General features: G+C 35.2%; 1 protein-coding gene and 1 pseudogene across 1 annotated transcript; both read left to right on the top strand.

Annotated features, from left to right (window-relative positions):
* The first annotated feature begins 448 nt into the window (after window positions 1–448).
* Window positions 449–7,082, top strand: LOC125221489 (wall-associated receptor kinase 2-like). Its single transcript, XM_048123609.1, has 6 exons — window positions 449–1,004; window positions 2,104–2,478; window positions 3,229–3,735; window positions 5,097–5,462; window positions 5,599–5,775; window positions 5,896–7,082. Exons 1-6 carry the CDS (start codon window positions 449–451, stop codon window positions 7,080–7,082), a joined length of 3,168 nt encoding a protein of 1,055 aa, XP_047979566.1.
* Window positions 7,083–9,532: 2,450 nt separating this feature from the next.
* Window positions 9,533–15,672, top strand: LOC125221488 (annotated as a pseudogene).
* The last annotated feature ends 1 nt before the right edge of the window (window position 15,673 follows it).

The raw sequence follows: 15,673 nt of genomic DNA, 5'->3' as shown, positions 1-15,673 counted from the left end.
TATTGGATATAAATAATGCAATTTGCATGTAAAATTTTTTAAACTTTTACCACAATTTTAAATATAAAAGGATTCTTAGCTTCAAAATTGTTCTCCCCTTATAAGGAATAAGGATTCTCATTCTTTTTCGACACATATTTTAATTAATAAAATGTTAAATTCATTTATTATAGTAAGAAGATGTGTGAGTAGTCATGCTTAATTTTGTATAATTCACACATTCATAAGGGACAAAAGGAGTATACTGATGACTGCACCATTTGCATTCGACCTTTATATATATCTAAAAGAAATTAAATCAATGTTGGCACGTTACTTATTAATATGCGGTCTTATTTTATAGATCAAAGCCATGTTTGTAGTGTGTCATATCGACATAATCCTTGTGTTCTAACTTATATATAGATTATAGAGGTAAAAGCAAAATCACAAGTTCATATTTCCAATAATGGCATTCCAACTTATAATTCCAATCTTTGTGACATCGATTTTCATTCTTCGTCAGTCATCCATTTCTGCTGGCCTAGTGGCTAAGCCCGGATGCCCGGACCGGTGTGGGAAGTTACCCATCCCATACCCGTTCGGAATCGGGTCGGATTGCTCCCTCGACCCATCTTTCAACATCAGCTGCATAACCTCCACAGATCCTCCAAAGGCATACATCACAATTCTTGATAAGGAAGTGATCGAAATAAACGAAACTTACGTTCGGGTCAAGTACCCAAACTTCGTGGCGTCCGCTTGCTACGGCTTGCAGGATTATGAGCCGCACAGTGCGGCCCTGAATCTGTCGGGGACTCAGTACACGCTGTCGTCAGAGAACTGGCTGACTGCCATCGGCTGCGATGATATGGTGCTGGGGATTGAGCAGCCGACCGGGTTGAGGAGCAGCTGCGCCTCGATTTGCAGCGAGAGGAATCACACCGGCGGCGTAGGGTATTGCCCGGATAATGGTTTGTGGTCGGTGCTCGGTAACGGCTGTTGCCGTGCCTCCGTTGTCGAAGGTAAGTTGCTATGAAACCATAAATTTTGGTCAAATTCTTGTGCGTCCGCAGTTATTATGAAAATCATTAATTTTAATATTTTTAGTAAATAAAAATAAAGCTACGTGGGCTAAATGAGGAATGCTCACGAATAGTAGTTGCATAAAGTCAAGTAGCATAACATTTCTTTAGATTGATAATGGGGCCTAATATCAATAAACTTGCCAAAAATTTGTTTTTCCCACAAACTGTAAACCTGACCTATAACTATAATATGATGAACTGGGAAGTGATCAATTGCCAACTAATCATTTAATTGTTAACTATAACTAATTTAAGGCCATAGGATTTTAGAAAACGTGTGGTCTATAATTTGCCATGTGTAATTTTTGTTTTTATTAATAAAATAAAAAAGTTAAAAAAAAAAACTCCAAATTAGGGTTTTGGATGACATTGTCAATATAGTGTTTCGAAAATATCAACACAGTGCTTTGAGAATGTCAACACAATGCTTTAAGAATGTTAACCAATTGTTTATATTGACATTCTACGTGTATTATATTGACATATTTTATATAGTATATTGACATTTCTGCTTGTGTCATATAGTATGATTGAAATATTGTGTTATTGTATTAATAATATTGCGTTGTTGTGTCGGTGGTTGTGTTGATGATGTTGTGATATAGCGTTGATACTATTGTGTTACTGTGTTGATGATGTGATATAAGAGTGATAATATTGTGTCACAATAATATCATGCATCAACACAACAACATAACAGTATCCTCGAGTTTTATTACTCCCTCCGTCCCCGATTAAGAGTCACACTTTAACTGGGCACGAATTTTAAGAAATATAAAGGAAAGTTGGTTGAAAAAGTTAGTGTAATGTGAGACCCACTTTTTTCCTACTTACCATTTATGGTAAAAATAAAGTGTGACTCTTAAGTGGGGACGGACCGAAATAGAAATGTGTGACTCTTAGTTGGGGACGGAGGGAGTATTACTCTATGTCATGCATTCATGCTATATGTGGGAATTGATCAATATTGATTTCAATCAAGAAGAGTTCTCTTAAGATTAGTCTCCTCTGCATGTAACTTAAATGTATATTGCAGGCAGCAGTTTTCTAAGAGCAGAGTTAACTGACCTAAGTGGATCATTGGCACGTGGTAGGGCTTTCCCGTGCAGCTACGCCTTTATCCAGGAGATTCGAACAGGAAGTGGAAATCACTCTGTATTTTCGTACAACTTGGATTTTCTACAGAATAACTCAAAGGCATTCTCGAATGAGTTTATGGAGACGACGATGGCGCCGGTGGTGCTGCTCAATTGGCGGATTGGGAATAAGAATTGCAGTCAGCAAGTGCCCGATGATCCAAGTTATGCATGTAGAGATAGAAGCATTTGTGTTGATACATATGATATTGGATACTATTGCAGTTGCTTTCAAGGATACAAGGGCAATGCCTACCTCCCCGGAGGATGCCAAGGTATTATACACGAGTTTTTCATTGTGGGTAATTGCGAACAAATTTAAACTTCAACTTAAAAAATTATGTTTTGAACAAAATATCACAAACAAATCCAAACTTTATGATTGATCATAATTTAATTTAATTAATTGTTCTGATTATAGTCATTAATAACAATAAGATGTACTTAAAATAGGATGGAATGTTATCCAAGGTGCTATTATAAATTAGTTACTTACTTTTTTTATCCCAACCTTTTACTATGTTTACGTAGTAAATAGGATGATGGATTCACCCTAATGTTTTCCAAGTTACTATTATAAATTACTATCTCCGTCCCCCAAATTTTGATATAGTTTACCATTTCGGTCTGTCCCTGAAAGTTTGACACACTTCACTTTTTACCATTTTTGGTAGTGAACCTCATATTCCACGAACTCATTCATACTCACATTTGATTATAAAACAAATACTTTAAAAGTAGGATCTACATCCCACCAACTTTTTCAACACATTTTTCATTACATTTCTTAAAACCCGTGCTGTGTCAAACCGTGTCAAAATTTGGGGGACGGAGATAGTAGTTAATAGTACTACTTTTTATCCCAATCTTTTGCTATGGTTTCAAATTTATCCATTCCTTAAAAATATCTTACTTTGTATCTAATCTTTTTAATTTTTATGAAATCTCAATTTTCGGCATCGCATTGATGACATGGCATGATGGAAATTTATCCTCTCTAATCTTCTTCTTCTTCTTGCATATAGCATATTCCATACCAGTTGCTAAACCTGGATGCTTGGATCAATGTGGGAATTTATCGATCCCATATCCATTCGGAATTGGCTCAAATTGCTACATGGATCCATCTTTCGAGATCAGCTGCAATGCCTCCACCAATCCCCCCAAAGCATACCTCTCCGCTCTCAACGCAGAAATCTACAACCTAAACCTTACCCAAATTAGGGTTTACTACCCCAAATTTGCCTTCGCCTGCTACAATTCGTCGGAGAGCCGAAGCTTGATCATTGATTTGTCAGCAACTCAGTTTACGCTGTCGACGCAGAACGTGCTCACCGCCCTTGGTTGCGACGACATGGCAGTGGCCTACGGAAAATCCAACAACACAAGTTTTGAAAGTGGCAGCTGCGCCGCCTTGTGCACCGACGCTGATTCCAGCGGTTACGGTTCCTGCGCAGAATACTTTACGCTTTATCCAGGGTATGAGAGTTATATGCCCGGCACTGGCTGTTGCCAAACCCCCATTTCTAGAGGTAAATCCAATCACCTTAAATTAATTTTTTTTAGAAAGTGAATAAAGTAGAGAGAATAAAGTAAGAAATGTTACTATATATGAAAATGACTCAACCATGAGGAAACTTTCCGAAATATAAAAAATGACTCAACTATAAGGGAACGGAGAGAGTATATAGTTTTAGGGTCCTCTTATCATGCTTATAACATCATAATCCAAAACTAAGACTAAATCTAAACTTTGAAATGAGTGGATGAGATTAAAGGTCACAAAATTCATAAATAGTAAACAAAATATCAACAAAAGAGTAATATCGTCATTATGTTATCATATGGAGTAATAATTTTTGTGGTTTTTTATATCAACACAGGTTCATTGATATTATACATACTATATTGAGGTTTTTTTTTTTTTTTTTTTTTTTTTTTTTTTTTTTTTTTTGCACTCGTTGATAAAATTTGTTTATCAACATGTGCGAAAACTGAAATATAAATTATCATATTTCATCACCCGAACATCGTCGGAACATATGCAATTGAGATTTCGTTGGAATCCTTATAAAATTGTCTTTAATTTGATACTCCCTCCGTGCCATAATAGATGACACACTTGGGGATTGACACGAGATTTTAGGTTATGTTGTTTTGTGTTTTAGGTGGAGAGAGAAAATAGTACTACTATATTTATATTAATGTGAGAGGTAGTTTTTTCTAAAAAAAGGAAATGTGACATCTTTTGTGGGACAAACTAAAAAGGAAAGTATGACGTCTAATATGGGACGAAGGGAGTATATTTTTTATGAAAAAATAATTTAAATCGAGAGAGTTGCGTAAATTTAAAGTTTTGAGATGATTTTGATGAAAGATAATTTATATTAATATCTTCAAAATATAATCCACTTAACATTATTTTAATCATTGGATCTTTTAATCTAATGATTAAAAATTGGTCATTTTGGATTGCTAATTAGTTAGCAATTGATCATAACCCTATAATTTTAAGTAGATTAATGTATTGTAGTACTAATATTAAAATGTACATAATGTATTACTTTAATGATTTTGTGTATAATATACTCTTACTGAGAAATTCTCTCATTTTGCCTATTTATAGGTGTCCATAAAAAATAGTCTCATTTCAAAAAATGAAACCTTTTTTCATACTTTAGTACCCACCTTTTCTTCTTTCCTCTTATAGTACTTTTTTTTCGTTTCTCTATTACATTATCTATTTTTCTCCACTCTCCCAGACTTTATTAATTTCTCATTAATACTCATGTCATCCACAAATAAAGACTAATTTTCGTGGATATTGGGAGTATTAGCTTTAATGTAAAGCCCTAATTACTAACATTTTTTTCTACATCCGCGTCCCATGCAGGCATAGCTTACCTGGAAGCAAACTTGACAGACTTAAGTGGGAAATGGCGTAGGAAGCTATTCCCTTGTAGCTACGCTTTCATCACAGAGAAGACTTCATCTTCTAGTAGTTACCCCTTCAATTTTCTTGCTGACTCTACCACATCTTTAACATTCATACGTGATTCCTACTACTATATTGAGCCGATGTTGACGTTAGATTGGAGGATTGGGAAAGAGAAATGCAATGTAGCACAAACAAAGGCTACTAGTTTTGGTTGTAAGGGCAATACTAGTTGTGTTGATTTTGATGAAAATGTTGGAGGCTACCTCTGCAACTGCATGGAAGGGTATCAGGGCAATCCTTACCTTGGACAGGGATGCCTAGGTTAGTAATATACTTTTGTTTTTGCAATACAATTTTTCCCTACATTCGATCGAATTTAATTGAGTTATTTCTAGAATTATATAGACAATAAGTAATAAAATTGATCATTTTCTTGTGATGCTTTTGGCCCTAGTAGATATTGATGAATGTGGTGATGATACAACAAATCCATGCAATTCAAATTCAATTTGCATCAATGCTCCTGGTTCTGTCAGCTGTTTGTGTCCAAGTGGATTTTATGGTGATGGAAGGAAAGATGGCATTGGCTGTATTAAGGTCACACAATCCAATTCCAAGACCATAATCTTGACAGGTAGCATTACAACTCTAAAATCAACCACTTCATAAAATTACTTTTTACAATCTACATGCATATGATCATATATTACAACCCTAAAGATAATGTGTTTTGATGAATAAATTGTACATTTAGGTATGGGATCTGCATTAGGGTTTCTAGTATTTCTACTTATGTTCCTTGGGCTGTATAAGATACTGAAAAAGAGAAAGGAAAAAATGGTTAAAGAGATGTTCTTTAAACGAAACGGTGGTCTTCTCCTACAACAACAAACTAATGACGGTGCACTCGGAAAAACAAAAGTTTTCCCCTCACAAGAGTTGGAGATTGCTACTGATTACTTTAATGAAAGTCGGATTCTTGGACGCGGAGGGCAAGGCACTGTCTACAAAGGAATGTTGTCTGACGGCAACATTGTGGCAGTGAAGAAATCAAAGTTGGTCGAGGAGAATCAACTGGAAGAGTTCATAAATGAGGTGGTGATACTGTCACAGATCAATCACAGGAATGTGGTCAAATTGCTCGGATGTTGTTTAGAGACTGAGGTTCCTCTGCTTGTCTACGAATTCATGCCAAATGGGACTCTTTTTGAGCTGATTCACAATCCAAATAATGAATTTCCAATCTCATGGGGCATGCGTTTGAAGTTCGCAGCGGATATAGCAGGGGCATTGGCCTACTTACATTATGCATCTTCCGTGCCTATATATCATCGAGATATCAAGTCTAGTAACATCCTTCTTGATGAAAAACATGTTGTCAAAGTGTCAGATTTCGGAACTTCAAGGTCGGTTAATGTAGATCAGACGCATTTGACTACTCTGGTTAAAGGGACGTTCGGATATCTAGATCCAGAGTATTTTCAATCGAGCCAGTTCACAGAAAAAAGTGATGTCTATAGTTTTGGGGTAGTTATCGTCGAGCTTCTAACAGGACAAAGGGCGATATCTATGGGGAAAACAAACGACGACAGAAGCCTAGCGACACGGTTCCTTACATGCATGGAAGAAAACTGCCTTCACAAAATTTTAGATCCTCAAGTTTCGGAGCAAGGTAGAATGGAAGAGGTGGTTTTAGTTGCGAGGCTTGCACAAAGGTGTTTGAATCTGCAGGGGAAAATGAGACCAACAATGAAAGAAGTTTCAACAGAATTGGAAAGTTTTAGAATATCTCACATGTCTTGTTCAACTTTGAAAGAAGAATTTGAGGAAGAGACAAATATTGAAGTTAAGCCCATAACACTTTCAGATATTGAATACTCATGGACAGCCAGTTACAAGAGTCCCTCTGCTTCGTCCTCAGACGCACATCCCTTAATGTGATACGCATCATGCATGTAATGAAATTGCAGTTTCAGCATCAATGAGGTAATGAATTTGGCAGTAATTTTGGAAGGGGAGTAGTGAACATGGTTGTTACAAGAGGTGGAGGCAGCTGCAATTTATCAAGCATTATTTATCTTTATGATTTCCTTTATATGTTTTAATGTAGAGACCACTGGTCCTTAGTAGTTTGAGAATGACATTGAGTGTTTTGTATTGAACAGCATTTTGTAGCCGGGTGCCTTCATCGGAAGGAGATATCGTTTATTTCAATCAACTGTCCAGAATTTAACATTCTAACGTGTCTGTCGAATTCTTATTGCTTCTTTTCTTTAACATAATGCGCGCAACTAACTCAAACTTCTCGTAAACCCTATATTTCCTCATGTATGTACTGGTGAACTCTGTTGTGTTAAGATATTCACGTGTGAGTTGTCTCATGTCGAATATGTGAAATTAAAAGAGATCAAATTAAATGTACATGTTTTTATATTCAAGTTTTTTTTTTTCTTAATTACTTTCCGGCTATCTACATACCAATGTGCTTTGACACATTATATTATACCGATTCATGAATCTCTCATTGGTTAGAGAAATCGAGAGTAGTTCAAAACCATGAAAGTGAACGGTTGTGTGATAATATCACCACAGTCGGTAGAATAAACAGATTAAAAAAAAAAATTCTATAGATCTAGAAACAAGAATAAATTCTGCGTACAGCATATTTTAGCAACAAATTAGAAGAACCTAAGGCCAGGCCAGCTCTAAGCAACTAACTGCATAAAGATCATTCCTAACAAATAATAAAAAAACAGTTTTAGCGAATTAAGAACTCATAGACATACAAAAATGGTTAGAAGAATCAAGAATGAATCATAATTCATCATCAATTATATATTTCTTCTAAAAATATAATTTTAGAAATTTAAACTATGTAATTATCAATATTAAATTAATATTAATATTAGCGGTTATAGTACGTTTTAGTTATTTGTTTTCATTTCACAAATGATGAAAATTTAACAATATATGAAATGGGAGATTAATAAAAGAAAATATAATTAAGTAATGGTATAATTTAAGATATAAGTTGGAAGTGCTGTGATATGATTTGGAGGTCGAACACAATGCCATGTAATAATTGAAAAAAATAAGTTATGACATGATTTAGGATGTGAAATAGGGCTGAGTTGCTGATCGACTAATTAACGATGGAAAAGTTATGATTAATTATTGATTGATTTCGACATATATATTCGATAATCGGACATAAAAAGAATGTATTACAGTGACATATATTATATGAAAAACAAGTTGACTTGAAAAGTCTCTCTGTCACGTTTGATTCAGTAGTGTCAATTTACATATGATATCGTTTTCTATAGATAAGCCTACGTTGATATATTAGTTAAAATAAGATGTCTTGTGTTTAGTTAATTTATTTCATTTTAATTAATTTGCTTTTTCATTACTAGGCACCAAATTAACTGCAAGTGTCATTAATTATACTAAGAAATGTGGATACTTTTCAAGAAACTGCAAGTGCAAGTGTGCATAAATTAACATAAATGTATTGGATATGAATAATAAAAAATACTACAAGTGAAAAATAGGTTGATTTTGTCACAATTTTGAATATAAAATCACTCTCATCAGCTTATTATATCAAATATATATCTGAAATCTATGCTCCCTTTGGCAGTTTACTTATACTTTTCCACCACATATTTAAATAAATGCTATTTTAGATTCATTCGTTGTAGAGATGTTAGTATAATTTGTTATCGTAAATTAATGTTCGAGTATGCGTGCATCATGCTTATTTTTGTACTCCTATATGTACTAAAGGTAAAATATGAGAATTTTAAAGTGGAATAATTTGAAGGACATACTAAAATGAGATACTATTAAACATATTAATAAGGGACATAAAAGAGTAAGTATATAAGTTCAAGTTCGTACCGATATTTGTTAACCTAAAAATTTAGTACGTACTACTAATTAGATCGTAAAAATTTACTCATTAAATATTTTATATTTACTGCTCCATCCGTCCCGATTTAGTAGTCCCATTGATTTTTCTGTCCCCTTTTTGTAAAAAATAGTTAAAGTGGAGAAGTGGTAAAGCAAGAGAGACAATAATGCAGATAAGACTTTTCTCTATAATATTATTCTTTCTCTTAATTTACCATTTCTCCTCTTTAACTATTTTTTATCATTTTTACAAAAATAGGACAGAAAAGTTAATGAGACTACTAAAGTGGGACGGATGGAGTATTTTTTATAAATAGACTTTGTATTTTCCTAAATCATTTCCAAATCAACTTTAACTCGTTACTTATGAGTTATGACAAATTCTTTAAATTCGTACTTTCTCTCTGTATATATATGAGTTCATGGTAGAAGTACTTATTTCCCTATTCAACTTCCACAATTCAAATTTCCTAATTATGGCTTTCCAATTATTTTCAATTTTCATAATCGCTTCGATTTTCTTTCTTCTTCCGCCATCCATTTCTGCCGGCCTTGTCGCCAAACCCGGATGCCCGGACCGGTGTGGGAAGCTATTGATTCCATATCCATTTGGAGTCGGGTCGGATTGCTCCCTCGATCCGTCTTTCAACATCAGTTGCATAAATTCCACTTCCACGGGTCCTCCAAAAGCGTACATCACAATTCTTGATAAAGAAGTGATCGAAATAAACGAAACTTACGTTCGGGTCAAGTACCCCAACTTTGTAGCGTCCGCTTGCTACGGCTTGCCAGAAACTGAGCCGCACGGTGCGGCCTTGAATCTGTCGGGAACTCAGTACACGCTGTCGTCGGAGAACTGGCTGACCGCCATCGGCTGCGATGATATGGTGCTCGGGACTGACCAGCCGAACGGGATTTTGGTGGGGACTGAGCAGACGAACGGGAGCTTGGTGGGGAGCAGCTGCGCCACGCTTTGCGGCGAGGGGAATCACACCGGCGGCGTTGGGTATTGCCCGGATGGCGGGTTTTGGTCGGTGCTCGGTAATGGCTGTTGCCGTGCCCCTATTACCGGAGGTAATTAATTTCAAACCTCTTAATGGCTGTTTCAATTGATGTCGTTATAAGTGCAAATATTGTAGTACTAGAATAGTACTAATATGTTTTCAAAGATTGAAATTAATTAAAAATTTAATTTAATTTTTTTATTCTTTTGCAATCAATTCTTAGGGGCATGTTTGGGGGTCACCACCCCTTTAAATAACATCATACCACCATTTCTAGCCAATCATTTGTACACGAGGACGAATAATAAGCTGCCACATGGCAAAAAAAAAAAAAATCTGGAAAAAGATGGGCAGCAATGTGCTGGTCTTTATACAACAATTTTCCTTGAACAACAATATCTGACACACTATACAACAATTTATAGATTGCTGTGTAGTGTTTGTAATATTGGCTGTGTAGCGTTTGTAATATTGCTGTATAAGCGTGTCACGTTGTCATTTTAAGAGGGGTTGTCATTTTAACACAAACCTCAATTCTTATATATATATATATATATATATATATATATATATATATATATATTTATTTATTAGGCAAAACACTAAATAAATCATGAAAGATATTCAAATTCTAATCCAGTCCTGTACTTTCAAAATCTAAAATTAAATTACAAAATATGAAAACATAGTGATCAAACATTAAAGAATATGTTTTGGAATGCGAGGACAAGGATGGTTATTTGCTTGTCACTCAAGATTTATGCCCACGTATTTTGTCGGAATATAGACAATGTTGCAAAATTTCACACTCTGTGTCTCAATTAAGTCGGATCAAAATTTTAGGACATGAAAATTAAGAAATTGTATTGAAAAGTGGGAGAGATGAATAAAATAGGAAAGATAAAGATAGAATAGAGTAAGTGATGGAATAAAGTAAGACTAAATGAATGTTTTGTTTTTATATAAAAAATGACTCTACTTAATTAGGACATCCCAAAAAGGATTACAACTCAAGTTATAATATTAGACTCAACTTAATTGGAACGAAGAGAGTATTAAATATTTCGTGATTTTAATCGGCAATTTACACTTATTTATTTGATAGGAAAGAGTCAATATTATAAAGAAATAGATACTATTTCACTATCCACAAATGGATGGCAAAATCATATTTATTAGTATTTTAATATTATTTTGTGGTCCAAATGATTATAATTTAGTTTTTTTTAAAAAAACTTTCTTTGAATATATCAAATAATGAAGTTGAAAAATATACAGTACCCTATCTTTGAATTATATCGATCCCCAATTAAAAATGAACCATATATTAAACTAAAGGGGAGTGTTATATTGCTAACTCAATGCTTAATTGCTAACTACAACTCAATAATAGCCATTAGATATTCAAATTAAAGGCCTAGATCATTAACCACAAAATGTCAATACGATCAACAAAAACATCAATAAGGCTATAGGATTAATTCCAATAAAAATCAATAGGGGTATTAATGTCAAGTTAGTTATAATTAACTTTTAAAAGAAATTCCAAAACTTTAAATTCATATAACATATATCAAATTAAAGATAATTTTATAAAGATTCCAACGATATACCACATGCATAAGTTCCGACGTCAAAATTTGAAAAAAAAAAATCTAGAATTTTCGTACACAGGTAATGTCAATACAGCTAAGATAATATGTCAATATAAAGCATATACAATGTCAATCCTAAATTTGTGTTGACATTCTCAAAGCATTGTGTTGATATTTTCGAAACACTATATTCACATTTTCATTCAAAACCCTAATTTGACGTTTTTTTTTAATTTTTTTCGATTTAATTAATAAAAACGAAAATTACACGTGGCAAATTGTAGACCACACATTTTTTAAAATCATGTGGCCTTAAATTAGTTGTAATTAGTAATTAAATGATGAGTTAGCAATTGATCATTCCCTTAAACGGAAATAGTCAAATTAAATGATACAAATTACCATGCACTAGTTGATGATTAAAACTTCAAACCAATGTATAGAAAATTGATAATTAAACGAGACAAAAACAAAATAAATTAATTAAAACATGTACAATATTACGGACTCTAGTGCAAAAAAAAACTTACGGACATGATAACGAGGTGGTTTATAGACTAAATGAACTTTTTTTTTTCCGCAGGCAGCACTTTCCTAAGAGCACAATTAACTGACCTAAGTGGAGCATTGGCACGTGGTAGGGTTTTCCCATGCAGCTATGCCTTTATCCAGGAGACAGGATTTGTATTTGACAGTGGAAATCAATCTGTATTTTCGTATAAGTTGGAGTTTCTACAGAATAACTCCAAGGCATTCTCAGATGAGTTTATGGAGACGTCGATGGCACCGGTGGTGCAGCTAAATTGGCGGATTGGGAACAAGAATTGCAGTCAGCAGCTGCCCAATGATCCTAGCTATGCATGTAGAGATAGGAGTATTTGTTGGGATGAATATGATGTTGATGGATACTATTGCATCTGCTTTCAAGGATACAAGGGCAATGCTTATCTCAACGGAGGATGCCAAGGTATTATATTATACTCCCCCATCTCCGATTAAGAGACACACTTGCATTTCTCCACTCGTTTTATAAAAATGGTACTCCTTCTGTCCCACAAAAGATGTCACACTTGTGGGACGACACATGATTTTATGAGGTTTTGTTTTGTGTGTTAAATGGAGAGAGAAAATATAATTTTTATATTCATGTGAGAGAGAACTTTTTTCAAAAGGGGAAATATGACATCTTTTATGGGACAAACTAAAAAGGAAAGTGTGACATCTTTTGTGGGACGGAGGGAGTAATAAATAGTTAAAGTGGAAAAATGGTAAAGTAAGAAAGAATAATATAAAGAAGACTCTTCTCTACCTTATTCTCTATCTTATTTTAATATATATCGACTTTAACTATTTATTATTATTTTTACAAAACGAGTGCAGAAATGCAAATGTGTTTCTTAATCGGGGACAGAGGAAGTACTACATCCGTCCCTGAAAATTTGTCCTATTTTTCCATTTCAGTCGGTCCCCCAAAATTTGTCTCATTTCGCTTTGTACCATTTTTGGTAGTGGACCTCATATTCCACTAACTCATTCCTACTCACATTTTATTATAAAACTAATACTATATAAAAGTAGGACCCACAATCCATTAACTTTTTCAACTCACTTCCCATTACATTTCTTAAAACCCGTGTCGGGTCAAAGTGGGACAAATTTTGGGAGACGGAGGGAATAACAAATTAATAAAGTAAATTACTTGCATGGTATGTTTTGCATCATTAGATTTATTCTTGTTTCTTCTTCTTCTTCTTCCATTAGCATATTCCCTACCGGTGGCTAAACCTGGATGCCTGGATCAATGTGGGAATTTATCGATTCCATATCCATTCGGAATAGGGCCAAATTGCTACATGGATCCGTCTTTCGAGATCAGCTGCAATGTCACCACCAACCCCCCCAAAGCATACCTCTCCATTCTCAATGCAGAAATCTACGACATTAATGATCAATCTCAGGTTAGGGTTAATTACCCGAAGGTAGCCTTCGCCTGCTACAATTTGTCAGAGAGCCGAAGCTTGATCATTGATTTGACAGCAACTCAGTTTACACTGTCGACGCTGAATGTGCTCACCGCCCATGGCTGCGACGACATGGCGGTGGCCTATGGAAAATCCAACAACACAAGTTTTGTAGGGGGAAGCTGCGCCGCCTTGTGCACCCGCTCCAGCGATCAAGGCGAATATGGTTCTTGCGCAACATCCTACGTGACATATGCAGATTTTAAGAGGTATATGCCCGGGAATGGCTGTTGCCAGTCCCCCATTTCTAGAGGTAAAACCATCACCTTCTTACACAATAACCAACTACTGTATTTATTTATAACCCTAAAAAGTAGAATCCTAAATCTGATTAAAATCCTCTAACAAAAACATACAGGTATCGCTTACTTGGAAGCAAATTTGACAGACTTAAGTGGACAATGGCGTAGGAAGCTATACCCTTGCAGCTACGCTTTCGTCTCAGAGAAGACTTCATATTATTTTGGTGGTTACCCACTGGAATATCTTAGCAACTCAACTGCACCACTCGAAGATTATAATTATTTTCTGGCCGTAGTGGTGTTAGATTGGAGGATTGGGAAAGAGAATTGCAATGTAGCACAAACAAAGGCTACTACTTTTGGTTGTAAGGGCAATACAAGTTGTGTTGATTTTGATGAAAATGCTGGAGGCTACATTTGCCGATGCTTGGAAGGATACCAAGGCAATCCTTACCTTGGACTAGGATGTCAAGGTCGGTACTCACATTTCACTAACTCATTTTACTCGTATTAAACTATATAAACTTTAGATCCATATTCTTTAAAATCTGTGTCAAGTCAACCGACACTCCTAAGTTGGGACAGATGGAAAATTCTTGCACATTGTTTGATTGTGTTGAATTATGTCTGAATTGATCACTTTCTTGTGATGCTTTTGGTCCTAGTAGATATTGATGAATGTGGTGATAATACAACAAATCCATGCAATTCAAATTCGATTTGCACCAATACTCCTGGTTCTGTCACCTGTGTGTGTCCAAGAGGATTTTATGGTGATGGAAGGAAAGATGGCAAAGGATGTATTGAGGTCACACAATCCAAGTCCAAGAGCATAATCTTGACAGGTAGCATCATCATCATCATTCAATACAAAAAAATTCAGTAAAGGATATGTTTTGACGAGTAAATTGCACATTTAGGTATGGGATCTGCATTAGGGTTTATACTATTCCTCCTTATGTCCTTTGGGATGTATAAGATGCTGAAAAAGAGAAAGCAAAAAATGGTTAAAGAGAAGTTCTTTAAACGAAATGGTGGTCTTCTCCTACAACAGCAAACTAATGAAGGGGCACTTGGAAAAACAAAAGTTTTCCCCTCACAAGAGCTGGAGGTCGCTACAGATTACTTTAATGAAAGTCGGATTCTCGGACGCGGAGGGCAAGGCACAGTCTATAAAGGAATGTTATCCGACGGAAAGATTGTGGCGGTCAAGAAATCAAAGTTGGTCGAGGAGAGTCAACTGGAACAGTTCATAAATGAGGTGGTGATACTGTCACAGATCAATCACAGAAATGTGGTCAAATTGCTCGGCTGTTGTTTAGAGACTGAGGTTCCTCTCCTTGTTTATGAATTCATGCCAAATGGGACTCTTTTTGAGCTCATTCACGATCCAAATAATGAATTTCCAATCTCGTGGAGCATGCGTTTGAAGATCGCATCAGATATAGCAGGGGCACTAGCCTACTTACATTATGCATCTTCCGTGCCTATCTATCATCGAGATATCAAGTCTAGTAACATCCTTCTAGATGAAAAATATGTCGTCAAAGGTGTCGGATTTCGGAACTTCAAGGTCTGTTAATGCAGATCAGACTCATTTGACTACTATGGTTAAAGGGACGTTCGGATATTTAGATCCAGAGTATTTTCAGTCGAGCCAATTCACAGAAAAGAGTGATGTGTATAGTTTTGGAGTAGTTATTGTCGAGCTCCTAACCGGGCAAAGGGCGATATCTATGGGGAAAACAGACGATG

The sequence above is a fragment of the Salvia hispanica genome, chromosome 4, assembly GCF_023119035.1.
Source record: "Salvia hispanica cultivar TCC Black 2014 chromosome 4, UniMelb_Shisp_WGS_1.0, whole genome shotgun sequence".
Lineage (NCBI taxonomy): Eukaryota > Viridiplantae > Streptophyta > Magnoliopsida > Lamiales > Lamiaceae > Salvia > Salvia hispanica.
Note: the sequence above shows the minus strand (reverse complement) of the source record. Positions and strands in the feature narration are given on the sequence as shown.

Coding starts and splice junctions, on each gene's coding strand:
- LOC125221489 (XM_048123609.1), top strand. CDS start 449: ATGGCATTCCAACTTATAATTCCAATCTTTGTGACATCGATTTTCATT. Junction 1,005..2,103: donor CCGTGCCTCCGTTGTCGAAG/GTAAGTTGCTAT, acceptor TGTATATTGCAG/GCAGCAGTTTTCTAAGAGCA. Junction 2,479..3,228: donor CCTCCCCGGAGGATGCCAAG/GTATTATACACG, acceptor TCTTGCATATAG/CATATTCCATACCAGTTGCT.